The 26,126-nt window shown below is 36.9% G+C and overlaps 1 protein-coding gene across 1 annotated transcript; it reads right to left on the bottom strand.

Moving 5' to 3' along the window:
• Nucleotides 1–1,576: 1,576 nt before the first annotated feature.
• CEP78 (centrosomal protein 78) lies at nt 1,577–25,276 on the bottom strand (the record flags this gene model as incomplete). The annotated part of the gene is made up of 15 exons (XM_084305568.1): nt 1,577–2,098; nt 3,595–3,748; nt 4,955–5,121; nt 6,800–6,877; nt 10,265–10,408; nt 11,895–11,940; nt 12,889–13,024; nt 15,053–15,161; nt 19,204–19,268; nt 19,476–19,589; nt 21,824–21,998; nt 23,334–23,437; nt 23,961–24,033; nt 24,633–24,808; nt 25,024–25,276. 15 exons carry the CDS (start codon nt 25,274–25,276, stop codon nt 1,577–1,579), a joined length of 2,316 nt encoding a protein of 771 aa, XP_084161694.1.
• Between the last annotated feature and the right edge of the window lie 850 nt (nt 25,277–26,126).

Genomic DNA, 26,126 nt, shown 5'->3' with positions numbered 1-26,126 from the left:
CCATCTTGCCTAATTCATATATGTGAAATCAATCTTCCCTTGCTCTATCCTCCTGTGTCCTCCTCTAATTCTCCAGATGGAATACATAATGCCAAAAAAAAAAAATCAAAATAAGTTAAAAGGTTATGATCACTGAAAAATTTCAGCTACCACTGTAAAATATGAAATTAAAGTATTACAACTTGATCTACTTTTCAGAATGGAAGCTTTTCAGGATCACTTGGCAACATAGACTCATAGAATCATTTATGTTGGAAAAGACCTGTAAGATCATCTAGTCCAACTCTTACGAGTTTTGAACCTTTAAACTTAAAGACAAACACTGTATATCAGACTCTACTATCCCATCTCTCAGAGCTAGCTACAGTAATTTAAGAAGTTCTTTTGAATCAGGACTGACATGCATGTGAAAATGTCACAGAAATAAATTATTGAAAGCAAAGTTGACTGGTTTGTTTGAAAAAATCATTCCTAATGCTCAACTAAATGACCTAGGTGCAAACCCTAAACTAAAAGGTAATTTTTCCAAATGAAAACCTTTACCTTGCCCCAGAGCTTAAAAAACATTCCAATAATTTGTTTAAACATTTAATATCTTCATCTTCGCAACCCTTTCAAATAAGTGGACTTCATAGTACTTCCACTTCTCTATATGAAGAAAAAAAAAGACAAAGCACTATTAAAACCACCGAAGGAAACTAATAATTATAGAACATAATTACTATATTAGTCTCTTGACCTATTGCCTTGTCATGGCACTTAGTTAAGCATACAAATACAAAGAAAGCTATTGCTTTTATTTTTCGGGGCCATACTGAAGTGAACCTTCTCCAGTGTTAAACAGCGCCTTCTGTACTGCATTAGGCAAACCAAGACCTACGTTACTCTGTGCCATAGTTCAGAAGCTGCCAAGGCAGCTGCCTGTGCAGAAAGATGGGAAGTAGTAGCTGGGGGGGCAGACCTGAGAAGTCTCAAAACAGTATTTTTTCATCTCTGTTCTCACATTTCTGTAAGTTATTTGTGAGAGTAACCTAATTCAGATGGAGTAGACATCCTCCAAAAGTCCCTTCACAGATGTATTATTCTTCAATCCGCACCAATAAAGAACATCTGTATTCAATTATTTTAGAAATGGTTCTGTACTCATTTTCATACTTGAAGCTTCCAACTACTTTTGTACTTTTGTAGACAGGCATCAACTGATGTTTGCCTTAAAAAACACTCTTTCCACTTCCAATGCAATATGGTGGAAATAAATTTAAAAACAAAATTTTTACTAAATTTTATTAGCTTGGAACTGTTTACACTCTGTAACAAGATCTGTGATATACAATAAAAACCATATTCCAGGAACCTTTGTGTGTAGTAAAACCTGCGAGGTACCAGTACAACATTTGTTTCCAGGAATAAAAATCTAGTGACAAGTGATGCAAACAGGAAACAGGAATACTAACAGCATGGAATGTTTTGTAAGTTTTAAAAGTCTACACTATTTTACAAAAAAATCTCACAACCTGTACTGAGGCATCCAAATTTTATTTTTAACCTTGTATGTGTAAAGAAAAGTCCAAACATTTCAAGTGCTGGTAACACTGTGGATACTTTCTTGTATTTCAGAGACAGATCCTATGGTATCAGTTCCAGAGCAGTCTACCATCTGCAGTCTACTTTGATCTGTTCTTGTTCCATCATTTGGAATTGCAGTTTCAGTCACTCTAGGAATGTATTTCTTCGAGGAAAAATTTTTATTTTTTTCACCAGAAGCACTGCTGGATATTCTGCTACCATTACTTTTAATATTCATACTCGAGTCAGTAAATGAATGCAGACTGGTGACCAATTGCCTTGCTAAATAATGTCCTTTTGCTTGTTCATTTTGTTTGACTCTTTTCTCAGAGAATGTTGGAATGCTGTTTTGAGGTTTATCCTCTTTGTTTTGGTTAATTGCTTGACTTCCATTTTCTTTCCGTAAGACTGGCTGCTGCTGTTGCACAGCAGTTGGAAGTTCCTGTGTTTCTTTAAGAGAAGAGAAGGTATTATTCACCACCAGCTGGGACTGAAATGTGCCAGGAGAAAGCTGGATGTTCCCACCTCCGCTCTGAAATAAAGAGATTCCAGTTAAGATACTGATGAAACCAGAGAAAAAAAATCCAACACTGCAACTGTCATGTACTTGAGTCTGCATAGCAAAATAAAGTCTTTACAAAATATACAAAAGATTTAAAGATAATAGCAATCACAACCTCTATTGCCCTACACAGCAACCAAGTTTCAGAAGATAGCTAGGGTGAAAATGACAGAGTAGGCATATTTACTCTTTCACATCTAGCTTGAACTTTATGCTACAGAAATGAGTCAGTCATAATGCAGCCAAAGCACAATCACTTCCATCATTCTGAAATAGAATTCAGTATGTTTGCTCCGAGTTCATAGCAGTTTGATCCCAGTAGTTTATCCCACAATACCTAGCTGCAAAAAGAATCTAAACTATGAAATACTAGGAGATACTAGGATTTAAGTATGAAATAGTACTAACGTTAGTTGAACCTTTTTTCACGTATACTTAAAGAACACCTCAAATTCAAGCTTCTAATGAGCAGAATAAAAAAAAACATGACTTAGAAGAGCTGCATGGACAAGTTCAGAAGAATGCCATCAGCTGAAAACATAGTTGCAAGCTGCAAGCTGAACTACAGCAATGTGAAAGAACCTGTGACGAGAATTAACTCAATTACTCCTAGTAATTTTAACAGACTCTGAAAAACTGGAAATTGCATTCAACAGCATGAAAAAAAATAATTGTGTTTTAGAAGCTCATGGTATTCTTGAAGAATTTTGAACACTTAATCATTTGGAACACTTAATGGGGAAGACATTAGGTATAGTAAACATACTGGAATGCAGAATAATACCTAGTATGAAAGTTTTATCCAACTTGGACCTTGGACAAGATTGCAGGCTGCCAACATCTTAACTTTGATCTTTCTTTCTTTTTTTTTTTTTTTTTTGAAGTGAACTTTGGTACCTTGCTTGAAAAATCCTGAAAGTTTTCCATTCATTGTCTTTGGAGCTGAAACTAAAACTTTATGTGGCTAAGGTATATACTAGCCTGAAATTCATAGCATTGCTCACCTAGGAATGTAAGAGAACTGGAAACATATACTACCATTACTTAAAAGAAAATTCCTGCTTTCCAGTGGGCGTACTGTACTATCCTCTGTTATCAAATTCTACGGTATTAAAAAGCGCTATATATCATTTTTAAGTGTCTTTAAAAAACTACTCATGATATTTTCTGATTTTAATGTATCAGTATGGTAACTTCGTATTTCAGAAAAAGACACATGGAAATTACCACCAACATTTTCTTTAGTACATTACAAGACAGTATAGTTTCTGTTCCTAACGCTTATCACTTAGAAAGTTGACATTAATCACTATCATCTGTATAAATACAGCTACAGCAAGAGACTGTAATAATAGTTTCACGGATCACTTGGTTATCATTACTTTCAGTCAGAGTAGGAGAACTGCTGAAAAGTACATTAGGTATTGCCAAGTACACCGCCACTACCATTTCCTCTATTGACTTACTCTGCTATTTTGCGTATGTTCTTGTCTTTCTTCTTCAAAAGACTTCTCCTTTAGCACATTAGCAGGCTTACTGAGAGTAGAATTCATTTGTGGATGCCCCAAAAGACCAAAATCTGACTGATCTATCCCAGCTAATACAGCAAGTTGTCCAAGTCTGTAAAACAAAGCTCAGTAGAAAATGATGCGTCAAAAAAAAAAACAAACAAAAAAACACAAATAAAACTCATTCATGTGAAAGATCTAAATGCTCAAAACCAGAAGAAACAATCCATCTCAATATCTGAAGATTGTTTTTCCATTTTTAAGAGGCCCAAAACAGCTATCAAAGATCAAAACGAGTGGTGACAGCTATTTTCCTATCTTTGCACTAATTAGCCTGCAGGTACAAAATCACCAGTCTTTTTACTCAGTGTTACCAGCGTGAGTCATCTTCCAGTTAGCACTGATCTCAGAGCAGGATGCCAGCAAACAGACTCCGTGTCACGCAGATGAAAGATGAAAACTTTATCATTCAGGCACAAGTTTGGTGCACATTTCCCAAACTAGTATCACCTCTAACAGCCAAATCCAATTACATGCCTCAGGAATAGTCATGTTGTTTCACCTGCTAGTTTAGAAGTCAGCCAAACCTGCCATTTTTAGTTTATCTTTTAACTTAAGCCACAATAAGAAGTCAGGAGTTGCAGCCATCACTTGATAGCATGGCTCTTTACAGAAGTTTATTGAGAAAACCAGTCTTTGTGACTGGGATTTTGTAAGCTTCAGAGCAGCTCCAGAACTTGTCATGACCAGATATAAGACCCATTTGAAAAAAGTTATTTTTATGTAGCAAGAGAACACCTTTCCTTTGGCAGAGTCTTAATGCAAACTTTAATCAGTGTTCTCTAGAATATTTCAAGTCATAAAGAGCAATCCAAAATTTAAGTACAGAGGACAGTTTCGTTCATCTAGTTGCCTTCTGTATTTCCATCAGTAAAAAGGGGCCCCAAGACAACAGAACACGTTCTGAAGCCAGTTCAACTGCATTTTCAGCCTTTTGAACTACAGGAACCCTAAGAACCACAGATGATCCACTGAACATTTAGCAAACAATTCAATAGAAGCTTTCTTCTCTTTTGGAAAGGGCTTTTTGAAAGGACAGATACTTGAATTCAGCGGGGACAGTGTTTGGATGTTTTTTTACACTGACAAAAGACTGAACAGCAAGGACATAGCTTTTTTTTTGTTGTTGTTGTTCCTTTGCTATTTGCCAGTACACTCCTAGAGATCTGAGGGGAAAAGGTAGCATAATTAACTGAGAGGATAATTTTGGAGAAAGTCTCAGCAGAAAGAGTAAGACTGAAGTAAAGCAACAACCTACCCAGCATCTTTAAGGAGGTCTAAAAAAGCATGAAACTTTTGAAAAGAGTTCTCAATGCTGCCAAGAACACCTTCATCTTCCAATATCATGTTGGCTACTGACTGCGCATGAAGAACCTCAGACAGGGAGATATTTAGATTCCTAAGTCTTGCATTTTCAATTTCCAGCTATAAAAGAAAGGCAGAAAAAAGTAAATAAATTTCTATCATTCTCAGTTCAAACAAATATCACCTCTGCAAGTCTATAGAACGATATCACAAAGAGAAACACCGAAAATCAGTGATATAGAGCTTCATGTACCAGAAACATTCAGGGCGCTGTTACATGGAGCTCCATGCAGGCTTGTTTATCCACAGCTTTAATTCTAAGCTACCATAAGTGAACTTGATGAAAGCACTTAAAACTGGTGATTCAGCACTGTCTTTAGTATGTACAGAATAGTGCAGAGCAAGTGCAAACAAAGACATTAGATTCTAAATCATGTTACTTTGCATATATAATACAACACATTAGCGCTAATGATACTTTGCATGTATGACACATTAGCACCAAATATTTTATTTTTACTAGTAAAAAAAGACCGTAATGAAGGCCAACTCTTCACCCCTCTCTATCAAAGGGAATGCATACCACTATCTCTCCTCTGCTCTGTGCATCTCAAAATTCAAAGTTTAAGATAATCCCATTTTTCCTTCCCACTGAACATTAAATCAATGACAGTCTGAAAGCTGAATGACAACTGTAGAATACACAGGGTTTTGTGTTTGGGTGAAGCATTAAGTCACTTATTTGAGTTCACAGACATGCAATCTTTGCTGCCACAGGCTTACTTTCTTTTGTATTTTACAACAGAAGGCCAGAAAAATTACACATCTGCCTAATGAACTCTAGATGCTTAACCAGCAAAATGCTTGATTTTAGAGGTTATTGCTTGTTAGCTTATCCCTTCCACTCAGGAAAAGTATTATGTTCAAATAGCCTGGCATGAGGAATAAGACATCCCGCAGTAGGTATTTAGTCTGAAAATATTTAAGTATAAACCAACACAGACTACTGGTGCACTTTACATTACATGAGGATGGAGATGTCCACAACAGAGGACAACAACGAACTTTGCGGAGTTTAGAGTCTCTTCTGTAAACCTGCTTCCTGTACTGGGCACCACTTGTTGTTCAATTTCAAAATAGTACCTACCATAAACATCATCCCACTGTAGATCATATATAAACACTAAAACCATTAAATTACATATCTTACACTCAACTCTATTGCAAGAAATTCTCCTTTTTGATTACACTCAATTCAAAAGGATCTTTCTAGGTCAGCAACACCAACTCATAACTGGCCAACATGCTACCAGTAAACCCATCCAACATTTTTAATGCCCACAAGAACAAAAATTATATTTGGCTTATGCTGTCCCTTTGATTTTTAACATTTGCAACAAACAGCTTCTCAGTGCAAGTCATTATAGAGAAGGTGGGAGAAGTCAGTAAAAACTATCCATCTGCTACAAATTGCAAGCAGTATTAACTACTTTCTCAATGAAAACAAACATCAAAATGCTCTACTTCATATCTAAAACATGAAATGAATAAAGCACATTGAAAGGGTAGCTTGACCAGGAGTTCAAGGCTCTGGAATAGGATCAGGAGAACAAACACACATTACTAAATGTAGATTTCATCACTGTCCGTAGGCTAGTAAATGATCCATGTGACTTTGAACTGAAATTCTGGAAGCTACCAGGTTAGAGGTTACTGATAATTACTCCAATTAAGCAAGTGGATAGTTTGATTGGCGCCTCCTGTAAAGTAAAGATGATTATCAGTTAAGGAACATTACCTCTGTTATCCGTTCTTCAGCCTTTACTCTGGCTCTTCGTTCTTCCTTTAATTTTTCTATGCATTCTTCCAGCTCCAACTATCATAAGACAGAAAATTTAATTCCAAATGTCAGATCAGTATGCAATATTACACACAAATTCAACATGTACAAGTGACAAATTTAATTTCTGGGAATTTCCTCAACTACATTCTTAATGAGAGGAAACTGACAGTTGAGACTCCCTCTAGTGGGAGGAAAAAATATTTGAGTTTTTATTTTTCATTTAAGCAGAAATTACATTTTTATCAAAAGGAATTTGTTTAAGTTAAAGCAACTATTAGTGTCTCAGAGTAGTATGCTTAAATCCCTTCCTTGAGCAGGAGGATTTGAAGTTCCCAAAAACTTGAATACTAAAGTCAAATTCTCCTCATTCAGTCACATCAAGGTATGTTTGGAGAGATCTTTTCTTTTTGCACACTGGCAGTTTGAGGAGCTTCCACCTCTTACTGTTTATTCCCACTCTGCAATTCCATCATTGTTTTTCCACAGCTGATTGTCCCTCTTTGAAAGGTTCTGCTAACACCTGCTACCAGCTGAACAGTAACCAAGGTGTTCAGCTGATCGATCCTCATGACAGGTCTCCACCCAAGCAGCTGTGCAGTAAGTGCTGTTTAACAACAGTACCTCAGGAAAAATTAACACAGCTAAGAAGGGCCCCCCACGTCCTTTCACATTACTAGCCACAGACTTCTGCTATTTACTTTGCTCCAGTTCTGGAACTCACCCAAATCACATCAGCCAGTGTGAATTATTAGGATGGCTGAGAACTAACGTGGAAAAATCTCACTTTTTACCACAACAGCAAGTTGAATTAACTTGCCTTATGATCAGATAAGCAAAGACACAAGATGGGAAAAGACTTTAATTAAGAAACAGAAAAGTACTGAAGGATGGCGAGGAAGTAGACCTCACAATTAAATTGTGACAAGTGGTTAGCGTGGTTCTGTCACAATGCAAAATTCTTGTTTTGCATCAGTATAACAAAAGGAATGGGTAACCAACAGGAGCTGTTCAATACTGCTTTAATACTGCTATCAGATAAGCCACTATGGCCTAGAAAAGTATTCTGATACCAAATTTAGAAAGTGACACTACAGTGGATTACCTTACTGTAATTAAAATCAGTAAAATCTGGGCCAATATAAAGATGGGAGGTTTGGAGTACATTCCTAGAGTTTATTATTTCTCTTTGTAAGCACAAATTAATCACAAATTACCCCTTCCTTGCAGATGCACTATATGTAATCCAAAAATATACTGGAAGTATCAGATTTATTTCACTAAATTGGAAAAAAGGATTTTTATGCTAACAAAGGTCAATATGACAACCTTCCCCAAAGCAAAAAACGCACCTTCTTTCTGTCTGCAGCGCATCACAAAATGACAGAATGGCTGAAGTAAACATATCTCTGGAGGTCACCTCATCCAACCTCCCTGCTCAGCAGAGACATCTTGAGTCAGCTGTCCAGTACTATGTTTTTGAAAACCACACTTTTGAACATCCCCAAGGCAGGAGACTCCACAACCACTTTGGGCAACTTATGCCACTGCTTAGTCACCCGCACGGTAAAAAGTTTCTCCTTATGTTTCTGATGAAACCTTCTGTGTTCCAGTTTGTGCCCACTGCCTCTTGTCCTGACACCCCGCACCGCTGAAAACAACCCTGGCTCTGTTCTCTTCACACCCTCCCTTCACAAATTTATACACATTGGTAAGATCCCCCTGAGCCTGCTCTTCACCCTGCTGAACAGTCCCATGAACAACCTTTCCTCATAGGACAGATGCTCCTGTCCCTTCATCACTCTCATGGCCCTTCCTTGGACTGCTCCACAGTGTGACCTGGGCAGCACAGAACTGGACACCCTACTCCCAGTGTAGCCTCACCAGTGTGGACTAGAGGGGAAGGATTGCCTCCCTTAACCTGCTGGCAACACTCTTCCTTGTGCAGCCCAGGATACTGTTGGCCTTCTTTGTAGCAAGAGTATGTTGTTAGAGTATGTTCAACTTTTTGTCTGCCAGGACTCCCAGAACCTCTTCTGCAGAGCAGCTTTCCAGCTAGGAGGACCCCAGCATGTATTGGGGCCTGAAGCTGTTCCTCCCCAGATGCAGAATTTTACTCTTCTTATTCAACTTGGTTGCATTCTCAAGTCCCAGAAATAATATTCTGTTCTCTCCAAACAAGAACACAAACATCAAGTATTTCCTGAAAACACTCCTGTCCCTGCTGCACAGAAGCTTTTGGCACATGGATTTCCATGATTCCAGACACAATGCTCTAGATGAGCGTTGAAGACACTGCACAGGTACAGTATCAACAAAATGCACGTGCACAGTAATATGAAACCACCTACACAACTAAGTCCCAGGCCAATGGGAATACCTTAAAAAAGTTCCTAAAAAGTTTCTAGAGAAAAAGGGTAAGTATACATCAGCTGAAAAAACAGCGATCTATTTACCATGTATTTGTGGTGTCATTTTGCCTTCCATATCAACTCTAAGCTACCCCAACTTTGCCATTACATATAGATATGCAACGATATCAAGTTTTAACTTCATTTTGGCTTATATAAAAACAGTTCTGTGGTCCCAAACGAACTGTTTGTTCACACAGCATGGTCCTTTACGACAAACACCATGGAAAGACTGACTGTGAGTCTTATTTTATGCAATACTTACATGGAGGCAATACAGCTTCTCCATTCAAAACCCAAATCCTAACAGGTGAGATACAGTCCTGTTACTCGGACTGAGAACGTATTTTATAGTAGTGCTAGATTGCCACAGCAGTGTTACTGGGCCACTGAAATACCTTTGTTTTCCCTTCCTTTTTTTTATAACACTCTCTGTGAAGACATTTGCAGCTACTTCATTTTTTTTTTTTTTTTAGAACTACCGAAGTAATAGATGGAATAATAAAGAACAAATTAAAAAAAATAGTTACTGAGCTGAATTATAAAATGGAGCTTTTACACACTTTCAATTTTTAATTAGTTTCATGCAACAACCATTACAGTATTTTAGCTCTTCAAAATAACATTAAAATACATTTTTAAAGAAAGTACTTGTAAGGAAATTACTAAAGCAATAACACTCATCAAAAGATTTGGGAACCATGATTCAAGTCCAGAAAAGAGGAATTATGCATACTACAGTTTTGTGCATTAAGTGTAATTCTTCCTTATTGTGACCCTGATTTGGCAAGATAAGTACAGCATACACATGTTCATTTGCACTATTCAGAAGTTGGAAATTCAGTGCACAATCAACCCACATCTTTTGAAATAGAAGCCTGTGAGACAATTAAAATCTATTCAGAAAGCACTCTGTGACTGGTTATTAGCTTAATCATAATTTCCTGAATAAAACAGTTTATTTGGTATCATTTATCTTCATGAAATTTAAGGCACAGAACATGCTTCTTACCTGGAATTGTTGATGCTTTGTTACATTAATCTTATCTAGTGATTTTGTCAAATCTGGATTATGGATAACATCTTCTAGATCTTCTGTCTCTTCAGTTTCAGATGTTGAAGCACTTTCTACTGTCACTTTCACAGGAATACCTGTCTAATTGCATCAGAAAAGAAAAACACACCCACCCACAGTATTAAACTGTGTAACAAAAAAGAAAGATTAAATGCTATCAAAAGCCTTATTTAAATGCAATCTTTTCCCAAAGTCCATTAAAATGAATACGCAGCACACCCAGTTATGCAATTCTGTGATAAATTTGCATAATACTTTATAAAAAGAAGATCTGTGTGTCAATATTGACACATATGTTGGGCATATGTGTCAAGGTTTTAGCACTAGGGGCCTATGGGGATAGCTTCTGTGGAGAAGGCTTGGTGCTGCTCTGTGCCACATGTGGCCAATTCCAGCCAGCTCCAGTGGCCCCCACTGCAGGACACAGGCAATCCACATGTGCAGTACTTCTGTGAAACCTTGCTTATTAAAGGGCTTAAACACCACAGGCAGCGATTAGGAGAAAACAGTCAGAAACAGAGGGCACACTAAGGTCAGAGGAGAAGGAAGTAGTTGTCCATGACAGAGCAGCCTGTGGAGGACCCCCTGCCAAAGCAGACAGACGGGCAAAAAAGAACTGCAGCCCTGTGGTGCGGTTTTACCCTGCTGGGTGACTTAACTCCACCACAACCACTCACCGCCCCCACCTCTTGAGAAGACGGGGAAAAGTATTCCGGAAAGAAAAAAAAGTCTCACAGGTTGAAGTAAGGATAATTTAATTAAAAGGAAGAGAAAAAAGACAAGCAAATGCTGTGCAGGAGCATGGAAAGAGAAAAAAAAAGTATCAACTTCCCATCAATGAGCAATATTCAAACACAACCTGGGAAGCTTAATACACAAAATGGTTGTTTGGGAGAACAGTATGTTTTCATAACGAGACCCCCATTTTCCCCCTTCTTCTCCTTTCCTGACAGTGAACTCCATCCCAGCGAGACACGGTACAAACCTATAGGAGAGTCCATACCACAGCAGGTGTTCCCGATGGACTGCAACTTGGGGGAAGCCCATGTCAAAGTAGGGGATAAATGTGCTGGCTGCAGCAACCATCTGACCTGTCTGTGCCCAAATTAAAGTTTAGTATATGCTAATCTCCAGCTTTTCTCTGAGAGTGGGGACATGATGGAAATGGGAAGGTGAAGGAGGAAAAAGGTTCCCCCTACAAATACAGATGGTTCTAACACAAGAACATAGTCCTAAAGCAGAAAAGAGAGAGGAAGTGGGAGAGCAGAACCTCAGAGAAAAATGTTAATTCTACTTATTGCCTCAGGGTAGATTGTGTCCACACTCAACCCCAGCCTGCTCACAGGGTTAATAAACCAAGAATAGTGATACAGAAATGGGAATAAACTGAGCATCAAAGATTCAACCAAATGCTTTAGTAAACTATTACTTTGCATTTCTATGTGACAAAGAAAGTTTAAGTTATGATGTCCCAGTCTCAACTTTTAGACAGTAAGATTCTGTTGAGCACCCATCTTTTTTTAAGCACTCATATACTAAATAAACCTTCACACGAGCAAGGAAGTACCTGAATCTTCACTGGTAACTCTTCATTACCATCCACTGCCTCTCCCCTAAAAAGGGAGAGAAAAACATTTTTGAGGAAATTAAGCTTGTGAAGTCATCATTGATACTTCAATTTCTAAACATCAGCTTTAAGACAGGTAAAGCAGTTAAGTTAAAAAAGCAGACACTTTGCTGTACCCCTTTTAACACTCACTACATTCTCATTTTGTTCTACTAGTACTCCTATGTAATTATGACTTAGGGCAGCGTTACTGGATGCTAACAATGTCTTCCATAGATATCTTGTTTAGTTCATTATGACCTGAAGTCAGCAAGATAAATTGGTGTTCAGCATTTCTAAAGAAACAAGTGTCATATAATTAGTTATAGTACATTAAGAAATCTGTTTGTTTAAATAGACCTTAGCTGCTCAAACTGGAGATTATAGAATATATAAGTTTTTAGTTGTCTTTGTATCTTTTTTTTTTTTTTTTTTTTTTTTAATTTCTTCAAGGTGTTGGAAAGGAAGCATTATAACAATATTACAACTTCCAAGTGTTACAAAATTCTTTTTAAACTTCATATAGCTAAGGTGACAACAATTACGTCAGAATTAGAGGAGACAAAACAGAAAGAAACGATAGGGAGAGTTCCTACACATCTTGAGTTGGAAGGCAGATCAACTGCCTTTTTCAAGCTAGAAGCTTGGAAAACTAAATTACATCTTCTGCTATGAAGTATGATAAATCATCATTAACAAAGTAAACGAACAAGATTTGTTTTGGTACACCTGGATATTCCTATGGCCATCAAATTATGTCTTTGTGTCTATTTTAAAAACTTAGTGGAATAGAATTTGTAACACCCTTCAAGAATTATGTAAGGAGGAAAAGTATGGATATAATATGAAGTCCAACTTCAAACATGTATTTAGAAAAGCTAACACTGCTCTCTCCTTCCTTTATTATGCAGTTTTTATGCTTTAATATTTTTCCCTTTTACTGTGAAAACCTTACCTGCATCTCTTTGCACGTTCTGCAGTACGCCAAGGGAGGAAGCCTTTTGTGCCTGGTGGTAGTGGTTTTGGTGAATAACTATCTTTCACAGATGTAGTCTTTTTCCCAGGACTTACAGACTTTTTAGATGTTAATCCTGCATTGAACAGCAAGAATAGGAGGAAAGAATTCATTGCAACTAGATATTTATAAACAGTCAACTGCAACTGTATGTATAAGTGAAATTTCCAACGTAATAAAAGGACTGCAAGAAATCTACATTTCAATCTTATTTTGATGATCTTTTCAAAAATTAATTTCTGTTTTGCTTCTCAAAAAGAAGGGTGGCAAGCTAATCTGCTGGCATGTTTAACAGTTACGTCAGGTTGGCCAAAGTAATGCACACGGTTATTAAGAAATGGAAGCAAAGTTTCATAGCTAAAATTTATTAATACTGGTAATTTCAGATATCTGATTCAGTTGTTGGAAGCGGGAACTTAAGACAGTTCATTAAACAATGAAGGCTTCATATGCACTTCAAATTGCCCTCTAGTGGTTTTAGTGTGAAAAGCATTGTTTTTGTATTTTGCAAGATGCTTGCATTTAAAGCTGGTATTCCTACTGATCACTTCCACAGACCACCAGCATCGTTGCTTAAGAGGAATAATTAACCAAGTCATATTCACTAATTCAGCCTTTTGTTTGTTTAAATCATAATATAACTCAAAGTACATTCAGAATAAATGTCTATATTCTACATCAGGTTATGTATCAACAGAATTAAGACCCAGAAAACTGTCCATCACATATTTTATATAGTTAAACAAGAGGGAACTCAAGTTACTTCTTGAGTACAATCAATAGAACAACTGATTTTGTAAGGGCACCGAAATGTAAAACTGGGGTAACAGAATTCCAAATGTCACTTTATTGTCAAAAAGTAAATGGGATAGATATTTTTAAACTGTATTTAAGTAAGGCATTTTCTTCCGTCACCCTGAGCATCACAATTTATATAAACAAACAGATTTTAATTTGATTTATGCTTACCACTATGCCTCCAGATAACAATAGCAAATATGAAAGACAAGCCAAATGTATTACGGTGAAATTTTCAGTAATTTTGTTGAAAAATAGTGTATTGCAGTGTCCTGGTTTCAACTGGGATTGAGTTAATTTTCTTCGTAGTGCCTGGTATGGTGCTGTATTTTGGATTTAGGTGAAAATAATGCTGATAACACACTGATGTTTTAGGTGTTGCTGAGCAGTGCTTACACTAAGTTAAGGACTTTTCAGTTCCTCGTGCTGCCCTGCCAGCAAGGAGGCTGGGGGTGAATAAGAAGCTGTGACAGCACACAGACAGCAAAGCTGATCCAGACCAGCCAGAAGGATATCCCATGCCGTAATACGGTGTCGTGCTGAACAGTAACACTGGAGGGAGTTGGCTGGGAGGCAGGAAGGGGTGCTACCTGAGGTCTGGCTAGGCATTAGTCAGTAGATGGCAAAAAAAACTTTGTTGTGCATCACTTGTTTTTTTTTAATCACTATCATGATTATTTTCCCTTCCTTTTTTATCCTATTAAATTGTCTTCATCCCTACCCACAAGTTTTTTCAGATTCTCTCCCTCATCCTGCTGTGAGGGGTAGTGAGTGAATGGTTGTGTGGTGTTCAGCTGCCTGCCAGGTTAAACCACAACATGCAGCTATCAGTACTAAAATATTCAAAATACCTATGTTATTTTAAGCATATTATTTATAATAGGTTTGCATAAAGTTTTTAAAAAGAACATTTTGTACATCAGATAAAAAATAATTGTTTGTTTTGGCACTGTCTGCTACAGAAAGGCTACAGCATCAGAAAAACTAGGCAACTCCCTACCAGCAAGTGCCCTAGAAGTGAACAATTGTGGAGAGGATGCACTCAGAATACATGCAATGCTTCAGAACAGTTAACTTAGTATATCCAACACTTTTCCCAACCACATACACAGCAGCCCTAAAAGCAACAGAAGGTTCACTATAGAAACCACTGATGGAAGACATTATTAAATTTTCTTTGAAGAAAGGTATTCTGCAAAACACTGACATTTAAACACACTAAACATTTCATAATTAGCATTCTTAAACATTAACATGCCATTTTGTAAACAAAATTCACTATAGCAGGAAAAAAATACAGTATTACCAATACGAATAGTAGCTTTTCCTTTTCGACCACTTCCTAGGACAATAGTTCTTTTCTTTGGTCTAGCTTTCAAAGCATCCTTGGAAGATGGTGAAGTCAGCCATTTATACTGGATTTATTTTTGAATATAAAGAAAGAAGAGTTAGTTTAGTAGCTAATATTTTAAGAGGTGCTTATTTAAGATCAAATTTATTTTTATTATTTTGTCAGATACAAGACTGCCACTGCCAGTTACAACTTAATAGTGAACTGCAAAACTAGAGAAAAATGAAAATCCCACAAGCCCCCAACTTAAACACAGATTCAATGCAAGTCTGAATGCTGCATTATCAGTGAGTGTTCCCAGAATACCACTGTTAATATCCCATCCAATATTTTCTTTTCTCCTGCACAAAACACTTCTCCTTTTATAGTAAAAAAATGGCATCAACCCTATAAAAAGGAAACTTTGGCTCTTGCTTTCATTCTCTACAGAAAGTTGGCTTGCTAGGAATGACTGGTTCCAGCCAAACTTCTCCAGAGTAATAAAAGCTTAACTAACATGCTTTTATATTACCAATAGAGTCAGTATTTTTTTAAAAATTAAGTTCAATTTTCACTGCCTCTAACGAAAAGACTTCCATACAAAGTAAGAGCATCCCAACTAAAATTAAGATGCTTATAATCAAAGGCAATTGCTATAATTCAGACTTCTTTACAGCAACAGCTCTACTCATAAAAGGTTCTACTTCTGCCAGTTAATGTCTTATTATTATTCCCAAGTTACACGGTCACATAATTTTCACTGGACTTTGTACTAACTATAACTTGATGCACACTGCTGAAGCAGCCATCAAAGGAAATGCAGTTAATGTTAATGCTTATTTCAGACAGCCCTAAGCCCCACCATCATAGTACTAGGAACATGAAACCAAAATTATTCCCACCTAATGCTCAGGGAAGATTAATCTGCAATTACCGTGCTGCAGCTAACAAATCCTAGCAGAGTGAACTGCACATTTGCTACTACAAAATAGACTGAAACTATTCTTGAAACAGCAAGAATAGCTTAGCTTTGTTTTACTACACATAAACTAGCTATTACTAAGTCAAACGTGAAGTTCACCTACTCAAGAGCATGCTATCTGCTGCTGTTGTACAATAAGTATGAAGACAGCAAAGGTACTAAGACAGTTGAAAAATGACTATTAAGCTGGGACTCTGAAAGCAACTTGTCTTGTAGAAATCTCCAGTGGATTTTTCTTCTAAATTACTCAGTCTTGCCTAGAAACTACACAAACTTTCACCACCTATCATACCCAATGATATCTGGGATTGCAATCCACCATCCAAGAGTTACACAGTGCTGCTAAGATAATACAACCTTCTTCCATTTTAAGTGTCCATTAAACTTACTGGAAAATTTCTTATGTTTAGAGGCAGCAGTTAGCAGTGAGCAATCCTTCCTGCAAACCTGAAAACCCGATCAAAAGGACAAGCACATAAGTGCTATTTAAAGACAGAAAAATGACTTCTTAAGCAGAACAAGATGTAAGGGCTGCTGAGACTGGTATCCAGTAAGCAGGTGTAACAGTACATTAGAGGCTATTAGTGGCAGCTGAAACATGATCTTTTGTTATTAGACCTTACTGCTATATGTTAATCAAAAGCCCACCTAACTCCTCTTTATGAAGCAACGCACTATTTTTTTTTTTTTCTCCTGACTCAACAAGCAGTTCAGGCAGAGTTCACACAGTAGGTGCCACGATAAGATGGTGGAGAATGCCACTTCTCCAATATATACAAATTCCACATTTTACTGTGTTTTAGTCATGAGACTTGTCACAGTTAGCCTCTGGCAGGTTAAAAAGCTGAAACTAGAGGTAGATGAAACTGGAAGAAGTACTAGGGATGGTCATCCATCCAAGTTTTTAACTGGCTCTGTGGAAGAGATACAGTATGAATTAGGTAACTTGCTGCAAGAATAAGCAATGGATTAGTTTCAGACAGAATATTGTATCTTACACCTTGTCTCAGAAGTCCCTACCCAGATGCTAAACTTAGTACAACTGAGTCTTTATTTCCTATCAATATGAAATCCAGATCTTTAGCAACTATCATGGATAAAAATAAAGAAAAAGAACCCCACCAGATTAAATATTTCGAAGACGGATATGCATGTTTTCCCTACTACAGAAAAAGGACTAGCGTATCCTTTTAAAACCTCCCAAGTCGGAGGTAGTACACAATTAGCAAAAGGAAGCAATGTAGACACTGACAGTTTTGCTTGCCAAGCTTAAGCTATAAGAAACAACAAAATAAACATTGCTTCTTTAAATCTGTAAACATAATCTGTGATGGATCCTTCATAAAAATACAGGAGAAAAAAGCAGAAAAGGAACTGAAGTTTGAGTTATGCTAAAACTTGTTAAAAATAGAACGAACTGGAGTATTAATTACATCCAGAATTTAGAAGAGGTCACTAGGACTCAAACAAATACACCCATAGATCATTTTTACTTGAAAATGAGTCCTTGTAGTTTTCAGCAGCACAGCTTTATGACCAACTGTTTGTCATCTTTGATACTCCTGACAATTTATAAATTTACTTGTTTTGATCCCTAAAAAAACACACCACCACCAAAACCTACGCAAAACATAACAAAGCACCCACACACTGCTGACTTTCAATATAGAGCGCATCAAGACACTGCTGTCAAGAAACTCAACTGTTTTTCTGCTCATAATACTCAGGCTTATGTAACTGAGCTTAAAATCAACTGTAAATCCTGAGGTTAGGGTAGTAAATGTTTCAGTTTCAAAAGATTATTAACCTTAACATCAAATGTTTGCATTTGGCTAAACAGGTGGACTATCCCACTTTGAGTGCCTGTCCTGTTCACATGATATATACAGCAAATGCTGTTTACAACAGATTACCCACACAGTTTATGAAATAACAGATCTAGGCAGTTGTGTTCTTATTTATGGAAGAGACTGTTATTTAGCAAGCTGGTGATCAGTTGATCGGTCATTTTTCATTTACATTATTAATCTGGTATACAAGACTGTTAGCTTCGCCAGTAAGAATTAAGATACTGCACTACCTTGGTAAATATAGAACAAATGTCTTGAGTTGAGTGGTCTCATGGTATATGGGAGATTCCCCATAGAGTTGCTTCTTTCCACAGTTCAGTTTTCTATTTATCTCGAGCTATATTCTGTACAGGCAAATGCTATTTTCATGTAATACCTGCAACATCTTGCAAGTGTTGATTGCACCAGCCAATGATAAAGAGTACTTTTTCACAGCTAACCTTGGTTTCTCCAAAAGATTCTTTAAGATATTGAAATGGAGAACTGTATTAATCCAAGAAATGTGACACAGACTTCTCAATTTATTAGATTCTCCCTGCAAAACCATAGCTCTGACTTCCAAGTATTTTCAAAGCCAAAAGAGCAATAAATTCCAGAACAAGAACTGGGAAAACAAGAATAAGTGTACACTCATTTGCTTGATAGCTCTTTTGGGAACTGAATCAGATTTCCGTCTTATAAATAAAAGACTCAGTATTTAAACAGTATATCTAATCATAAACGGTGCAGATATTTTATGTAAGTTACAGTAAACACTGTACAGTTATTAAAGATGGCAAATGAGACTGTAAACTATAGTTTCTTAAATGATTAATATTAAAAAATATAGTCTTGAGTAGTTTAAAAATTGACTACGTAAATTATTTTTAAGAGTTTCAAAATAAAGTTTTAAATTTAATTAAATAAAGGAACTCACAATTTAAAAAAGCAATTTTCATGTGTTAAGAAAACATTCTGCAAAACTTAGTTCAGAATTCTTACTTGTTCTATAGTAATGCTTAAGTATACAAAAATTGCCATTATCCTTCCAATAAAATGGATATCCTGTTTTTATTATATCTTAAATTACATTAAGGAAATCATAAGAAGTCCAATATAATATAGCTAATGTTGCTACTAGTGTTTTAAGCTTTTCTTTTCCTATTTTTTGTTTATTTTTTAAATAGTCACCTTTCTGTTTATAATTTGAATAGCTGCATTAGATTTATTCTGAACTAAGTTATCTTTGTAAAAATAAATGCAATGACAGATACAAAAAACAAAGCACAAGTCACTCCAGAATGCCTAGCACATACCTCTGTATTAGCGTTATTTCCATTCATAAGAACTCTTTCAATAATCTTTTTCATCAGAATGTGATCTAGAATGAATTAAGATGTCTTGTTAAGAATTTCCCAGATGAGACCAGTATTTATGCAAACAGATCATTGAATAAGCAGTGTTAAATGCTTAGCAAAATACTGTTGCAGGCTTGTTCCTTGAAAGCAGTGTACTTTACCCCACCAGAACTACTCAAATAGAAAAAAACAAACAAAAAAAAAGGACAAAGGCACATACAGATACATACCAATTAATGGATTTTTTCTTATGTCAAGTACCACTAATGTTGTATTAGTTTGAAGAGCATCTAGTAATGACCTTGCTCCTTCATTGGATATTCCACATTGCTGCAAATCAAGTGCTAAAATATTTGGAGAAGTAAAACAAATTATTAAATGGCATAACTTGTAGAAATATCTAATACAATTTAATCCACACCTGATGAGAACCTCCATTTCATAGAATATGAATAAAGAATGTTACTCTAATAGCCAAATGTTCAAACAAGAATTATTAAACTTCTAGTTTTCAACTCTGAAATTAAGTCAGTAAAACACATTAACATTAACACATAACTGCTAAACAATTGCAAAGGAAGGAATACAAAATGACAGTTAAGTCACTGTGATTGAGAATTCTGAGAAGAGGTAATACATCTACATACTGATTAATTCAAGGTACCATAATATGTAAAAGCAATCAACTTCAGTCTAGTCTGAGTCAGATCACAGCTTCTGCAAGATCAGAAAGTTATTCGGTCACTATGAAATAGTACTATCAAAGCTTTGCAATTTATTTCCTGTTATGCATACAGAACATAACAGAACAGTTGAGATTGGACAGATGTCTGGAGGTTACCTTGCCCAACCCTCCTGCTCAATCAGGACCACCTTGAGCAGGCTGTCTAGGACCACTGCATTCATCCAGATGGTTTTTGAAGATCTCCATAAAGGAAGACTCCACAACCTTTCTGGGTAACTTGTACCAGTTTTCTGCCACCCTCACAGTAAAATGTTTCTCCTGATGTTTGTGATGGCATCTCCTGTGTTTCAGGTTGTGTCTATTGCCTCCTGTCCTGTCACTGGACACTATTAAAAGGAACCTGTCTCTGTCTCCTTCACTGCCCCCACTCTGATACCCATACACCTTGATGAGACCTGCCCTTAGTCTCCAAGCTGAACAGTCTCAGCTCTCTCAGCCTTTCCTTATTCTTGTCCCTTCACCATCTTAGTGGCCCTTTGTGGGACTCCACCCCTCCAGTAGCTTCATCTCTCTCCCATACAGGAAAGCCTAGAACAGGCTGCCTCAGCAGTGCTGAGAAGCAGGGATGCATCACTTTCCTCAAACTGCTGGCAACACTTCTGATACAGGATAGATAGCCTTGGCCACCAAGGCACAGACCTGGCTCACAGACAACTTTGTTTACAAAGGACCCCTGGGCTGTTTTCTGCCAAGCTGCCTTCCAACAAGTCAGACCCCAGCATGTACTGGTGCATATGATTATTAATTCCCAGGTAAAAGAACTTCTCTTTACTGAACTGCATTTCTCTAGTCCGCTGAGGTCCCTCTGGATGACAACACTTCCTTGCCTTCTCAGGGATCAAAGCAAGTCTCACTGAAGTGTACCTCCTTAGGTCCTTCCTCCTGCCCTTCCTGAAGATCTGAGTGACATTTGCTTTCTTTCAGTCTTTAGGCACCTTTTCCAGTCACCATGATTAGTCAAATATTGGAAGTGGACTCACACGGGTATCAGACATCTCACTCAGCACTTGTGGGTGCATCCCATGACGGCCAACAGAATTCTGTATGTTCAGTTTGGTTAACCCAATCCTCTTAGACCCACATGAATGTTATTTGTACACCTAGCTCATGGTATAACACTGTTCCCATGCTTAAGTATATCTAAGAAAAGGGCTACAAAGCTAGTGAAGGGCCTGATGCACAAGTCCTGTGAGGAGCAGCTGAGAGAACTGTGGTTGTTTAGTCTGGAGAAGAAGAGGCTCAGGGGAGACCTCATTGCTCTCCACAACTACCTGAAAGGAAGCTGTGGGGAGCTGGGTGTCCGCCTCTTCTCAAAGGTAACTAGTGATAGCACTAGAGGGAATGACCTTAAGTTGAACGAGGGGTGGTTCAGGTTGAAAATTAGGAGACATTTCTTCTCAGACAGGGTGGTTAGGCACTGGAATGGGATGCCCAGGGAGGTGGTAGAGTCACCGTCCCTGGGGGTATTTAAGGAAAGGTTGGACGTGGCACTTAGGGACATGCTTTAATGAGTGACATTGGTAGTAACGGGATGGTTAGACCAGGTGATCTTGAAGGTCTTTTTCAATCCTAATGATTCTGTGATCATTATTAGTAATTTCATACATATGTGCTGTAGAACAAATTACTTCTCTGATATGCTAGAAGACACTTCCAGATGACCCAGAAGTGTTTGGGCATTAACTATCCAAAAAGAGGGAAAGAAAGAATCTCTTTCAAAAGGAATTATTTCCTAGGTAAATAGGAAATTACACTACTGGCTACATTTGTTATTATCTGTCAGCTTTCAGTATTCTGTCTGCCTCTATCCAAAGAGTCAGTATTTCACAATACCTTTTAGCCACAGGTCCTCTCCTAGACAGTCTGCAAAGGCACTTGCTCCTCTATCTCCAACAAGCATGTTGCAGTTCAAAGTAATTCGCCTCAACCCTGTCATATAGTCGAAGTCAGGTCTCCTATAACGGAGGCTTTCAGCCCAAGCTTCGCCATGTCTTTTCATTGCCTGGTGCTTTGCAAAACAAGGTAGTGTTACCAAGTGCAAAGACAAAGCCACAATCAATGGTAAGATCATAAAACTGATGTTTAATGGCTTGTGTACTAATGCGAAAAACACATTTATACTGGTTCTCAGTTCAAGAAATACAAGTCATTCTTAAACATTACAGTTAAGTCATGTTTGCTCTCATGATCTAGTTTTCAATGCATATTACAAAATATGGTTAAAGAACTCTAAACATCTTAACACCTTTTTTATACCACTTAAAATGCACCTTGAACAAGATACACGCAGTAGGAAATTGCATGCTTTCATGCAAACTAATGTTAACATTAATTAGAATATGTTACTACTTACAAGCTTACTGATCAGTTAATTAGAAACTTCTAAACTGTAAACTTCATTTCATTATTTCTACCCAGTGCTTAAGAATATTTTATAGACATTCTGAAACATTTGTGAAAATGATTAAAGAAACAATCCTTAAAACAGATGTCAATTACAGCCCTAATATTCATTTGAAGATATCCTGAACTTTCTTTAAATGACACTTATTAAGAAAAAACACATTTTTATCTCATACTGTAAACTGTTTTTTGCATATAATTTCAGAAACTTTGGAAAGACTGTTCACATACTTAACTTCACATATGCTGCTCACAAAGTGCTTTGATGTGTTAGCGCTTGAAAGTTAAAGAAAAAAATTAAATGTTCGATAACACATGTTAATTAATTTTCTGTTCACTGAGTTGGGAAACAACATAATAACAACCAAAAGCAGATCTGAACATTCACTGCTATTTAAATTACAACTCAGTTATTCATTATCCAATCCCATTACATTTTAATTTATGGGGAAACAATTGAAAAAGGATACAATGTAACTTATTTCCAGAGTATAAATACTGCTCACTTTGAGCTGCGCAACACGGGTTACACAGAATAGCCTGTATTTTTCTCACTGGTGATCAGAATGTTTTCCTTTATTGTTGTATATGCAAGTGTACTACGATATATTTATGTCTACTCAGTATCAAATAATTTGGTCTTAACAGATGTTCACTTCAGGGCTTATGAAACTGATTACAATAAAACTGACTTAGCATTAAACATTCATGTGACAACAGCTTTCCCACAATGAAATACAATTTTCAGGACTTCCGTCTTTTTAATGTGTTACAGTAGCTATGCCAGAGATTATCCTTCTGCAGAGATTTGAAGTCACAAACAGTTCTTTGAGCTTGGGAAAAAATTAGATACTGTTAGATTTGTTACTAGCTGAACATAGTTATTATTCTTAGTTAAAGTTATTGTGAACATTTAGTTCAAGAAAGATGATGAAATTACCTTTAATACATTTGCCATATGCTCCGCTCCTCGCCAGGTGAGGCTACATCCTGTGAAGTTTACATATCTGATAGTAGCTGAATTCTTCACACTCTGACAGATTGCTGAAGAACACAATAGCATGCATGTTATCTACACATACCACAACTAAGTTATCAAAACACATATATTTGTTCACTACCATATTAAGAAGCTGAATCAATAGCATGGCAAACACCACGACAAAACACTGGTCTTGAAGTAAAGGAGATTTTAAATGCATTTAATCTGTTGTAAAATTATACAGTTTAGTGCAAGTGTTTAGAAAAGATTCTTTGAACAAGCCAGAGCATTTTATTTCAGTTTACTTGTATAGACATGAAAAAAATCAAGAAAGTTAGCCTCCAACTTAAATATTGTGACTGTTTTAAATAAAACTATACGCATCACTATTAAGTAGCATATTTATTTACTAGAATCAAGTAAACAAATTCAAGTCTAAATAATGTTAAATCATGTAAAATAAAGAAAATATTATTTTTGTAACTAAAAACAGATTTAAAACAGGAATGGAAATAGTGAAAAAAAATTACCTATTTAAAGCACTACAAGAGAGAGATATTGAAACGTTTTTGATTCTGAACTTACTTTCTAATCCTCCATCTCCAATTGGACAGTGGGCTAAAGAAATGCTCTCCAGAGATGATGAAGCAGCCAAGCCCTTCAGAATAAAAGCAATTTTTTTAGCTGGCTCAGATGCAAAATTACGAAAAGAGAAAAGTCCAAGTCAGACTTGCTCAGAACACATTGTGTTCCCTACAAGAAACTTTCGGAAGCTGTGAGGAAGGTCAAAGCTCACTTTACGCCTTTTTTTTCTTTTTTATATATAAAAAACACAGTTGCCTACTGGCAACAGGCAGCACCTCCTTTCCTAGAAGCCACTCACAAGCAAACTAGAGGAAGTATTCTAATAACACACCTTAGAGACCTGCTTTTATCTTCTTGGTGTTCCAATTCTCTTATGTCATGAACATTCACTGCAGTTTGAGTCATATACGTAAGTTATATGCCCCCACATACACTGCAGTGATGTTAAGAAACTTCGTAAGCCTTGATAAATCAGGGCAGAGGAAAGTCATGCAAGTTTTGAAAGGCTCAGCAAGATTAGGTTATAGTAATTGTCTCATACTGTGGATAACACAAAGATGTGTTAAAACACGTGTTAAAGCACATTCTTGTGTGTGACAGCGATGTATAAAAGTAGTAGCTACTTCTCTAGGTTCTAAGCATATATTTATGCGTATACTAACATATTCTTACCTTTGTTAGAAGTGTTAGATCTCTCTCCCTCAGGAGCAAACCGTGCAGTTCCAGATTTTTGAGTACATCAGAGATACCGAGACAGCCTTTAACAGCTTTGCATAGTTGGCCAGTCAAGTCTTTAGATCGAATTGCTGGAATTCTCCTTCTGAAGTAAGTTTTATGTCTTTCACCACCTAGTAAACAAAAATTACACAGCAGGAGCATCCAGTTCCTATAGACTTAGAAGGAATCATAATCACATTACACTTTCTTGCTGCTGTTCTTAAAAAGAAATAATTCCTCAGAGAGTACAAGTCTTAGCCCATGCATTCAATCACAAAAAAAATGTGCAATGTATTCTAACAAATATACATCAACGTATTTATCATCAACAGCCATCAGTACAAACCTGATTCTCCAAGACCTTGTTGATGAAAACTTCTTATTCCAATAGAAGTCAGAGTCCTATCATGCCTAATAGCATTCAGAAGTGGTGCCCAGTCTGCAGCTTTGATGCGATCTGCAATTAGATCAAGAGTACCCTCAGTCAGGTTAGTTTTCACAGCTTTCAGAGGCACGGAGCTTTGAAGAGCACAAAGATGTTCATAATGCGAGTAGAAATCCAGCATGCATTGTCTTCTTATTTTCACTGAGTCAATCATTTTTTCTATCTGATAAGCTTTTCTGTAAAAGAAGAAAAAAAAAATTTCATTTTTTTCCAATGTAAAATTGATTTAGCAACACAATCTCAATTCAACACGCATGCCCAAAACAGGAGTACATTCACTCACACTACATCTACATGTCTTCACTGTGGCAGCTGAAACAGTGATGTCTTACAATGCTAACTACCTGTGTAAACACTGCTGAATACAGCAAGAAAAAAACCTATGTTTTACTTTTCCATATAAATGCTTACCTGCAAAACATAAAAGGTTCAATTACTAACTGCTGTAAAGTTCTCATTTTCCTTTTAACAGTTTTGTAGTGTAAAGGTCTGCAGATTCCTGAAAGGCTTGGAAACCCCAACCCAAAAATAAAGATATGAAAGACTACATTCCAAGCAGAGCTATTTGTGGCCTGCTAGTTTATTTTAGCTATCTGATTAATTAGCATTATGTAAGCACATTGTGGTCACAGAAACTAAAATGAGTAGTTATAATCCAATGCTTCAGAAAGTGACAGTCCCTTATCAACCCCCTGACTTCAGGTGATACATAACATACTAGCCTTTCATTTCCAGTGCTTAACCAACATTGTTTCTCATGCTTCATTTCATTCCAACACAAACATCAGACCTGCACCTGAAGTAAAGAAAGGGGATCCTGGCCCCAGCATACAACAAACAGACAAAGGAAGAGGGGAAAGCTTATTAGACCCATATGAACTTGCAACTGAGACACGACTATGTAAACCAGGACCCATCTGCACAGATGTCAGCAGATTTGACAACACTTCAGAATGCCTCAACTGTCCTTGAGGAAGTACACGGGGGAAAACAACACACTTTTT

The sequence above is a fragment of the Netta rufina genome (assembly GCF_964035555.1).
Source record: "Netta rufina genome assembly, chromosome: Z".
Taxonomy (NCBI): domain Eukaryota; kingdom Metazoa; phylum Chordata; class Aves; order Anseriformes; family Anatidae; genus Netta; species Netta rufina.
This window is presented reverse-complemented; position numbering and strand designations above follow the sequence as displayed.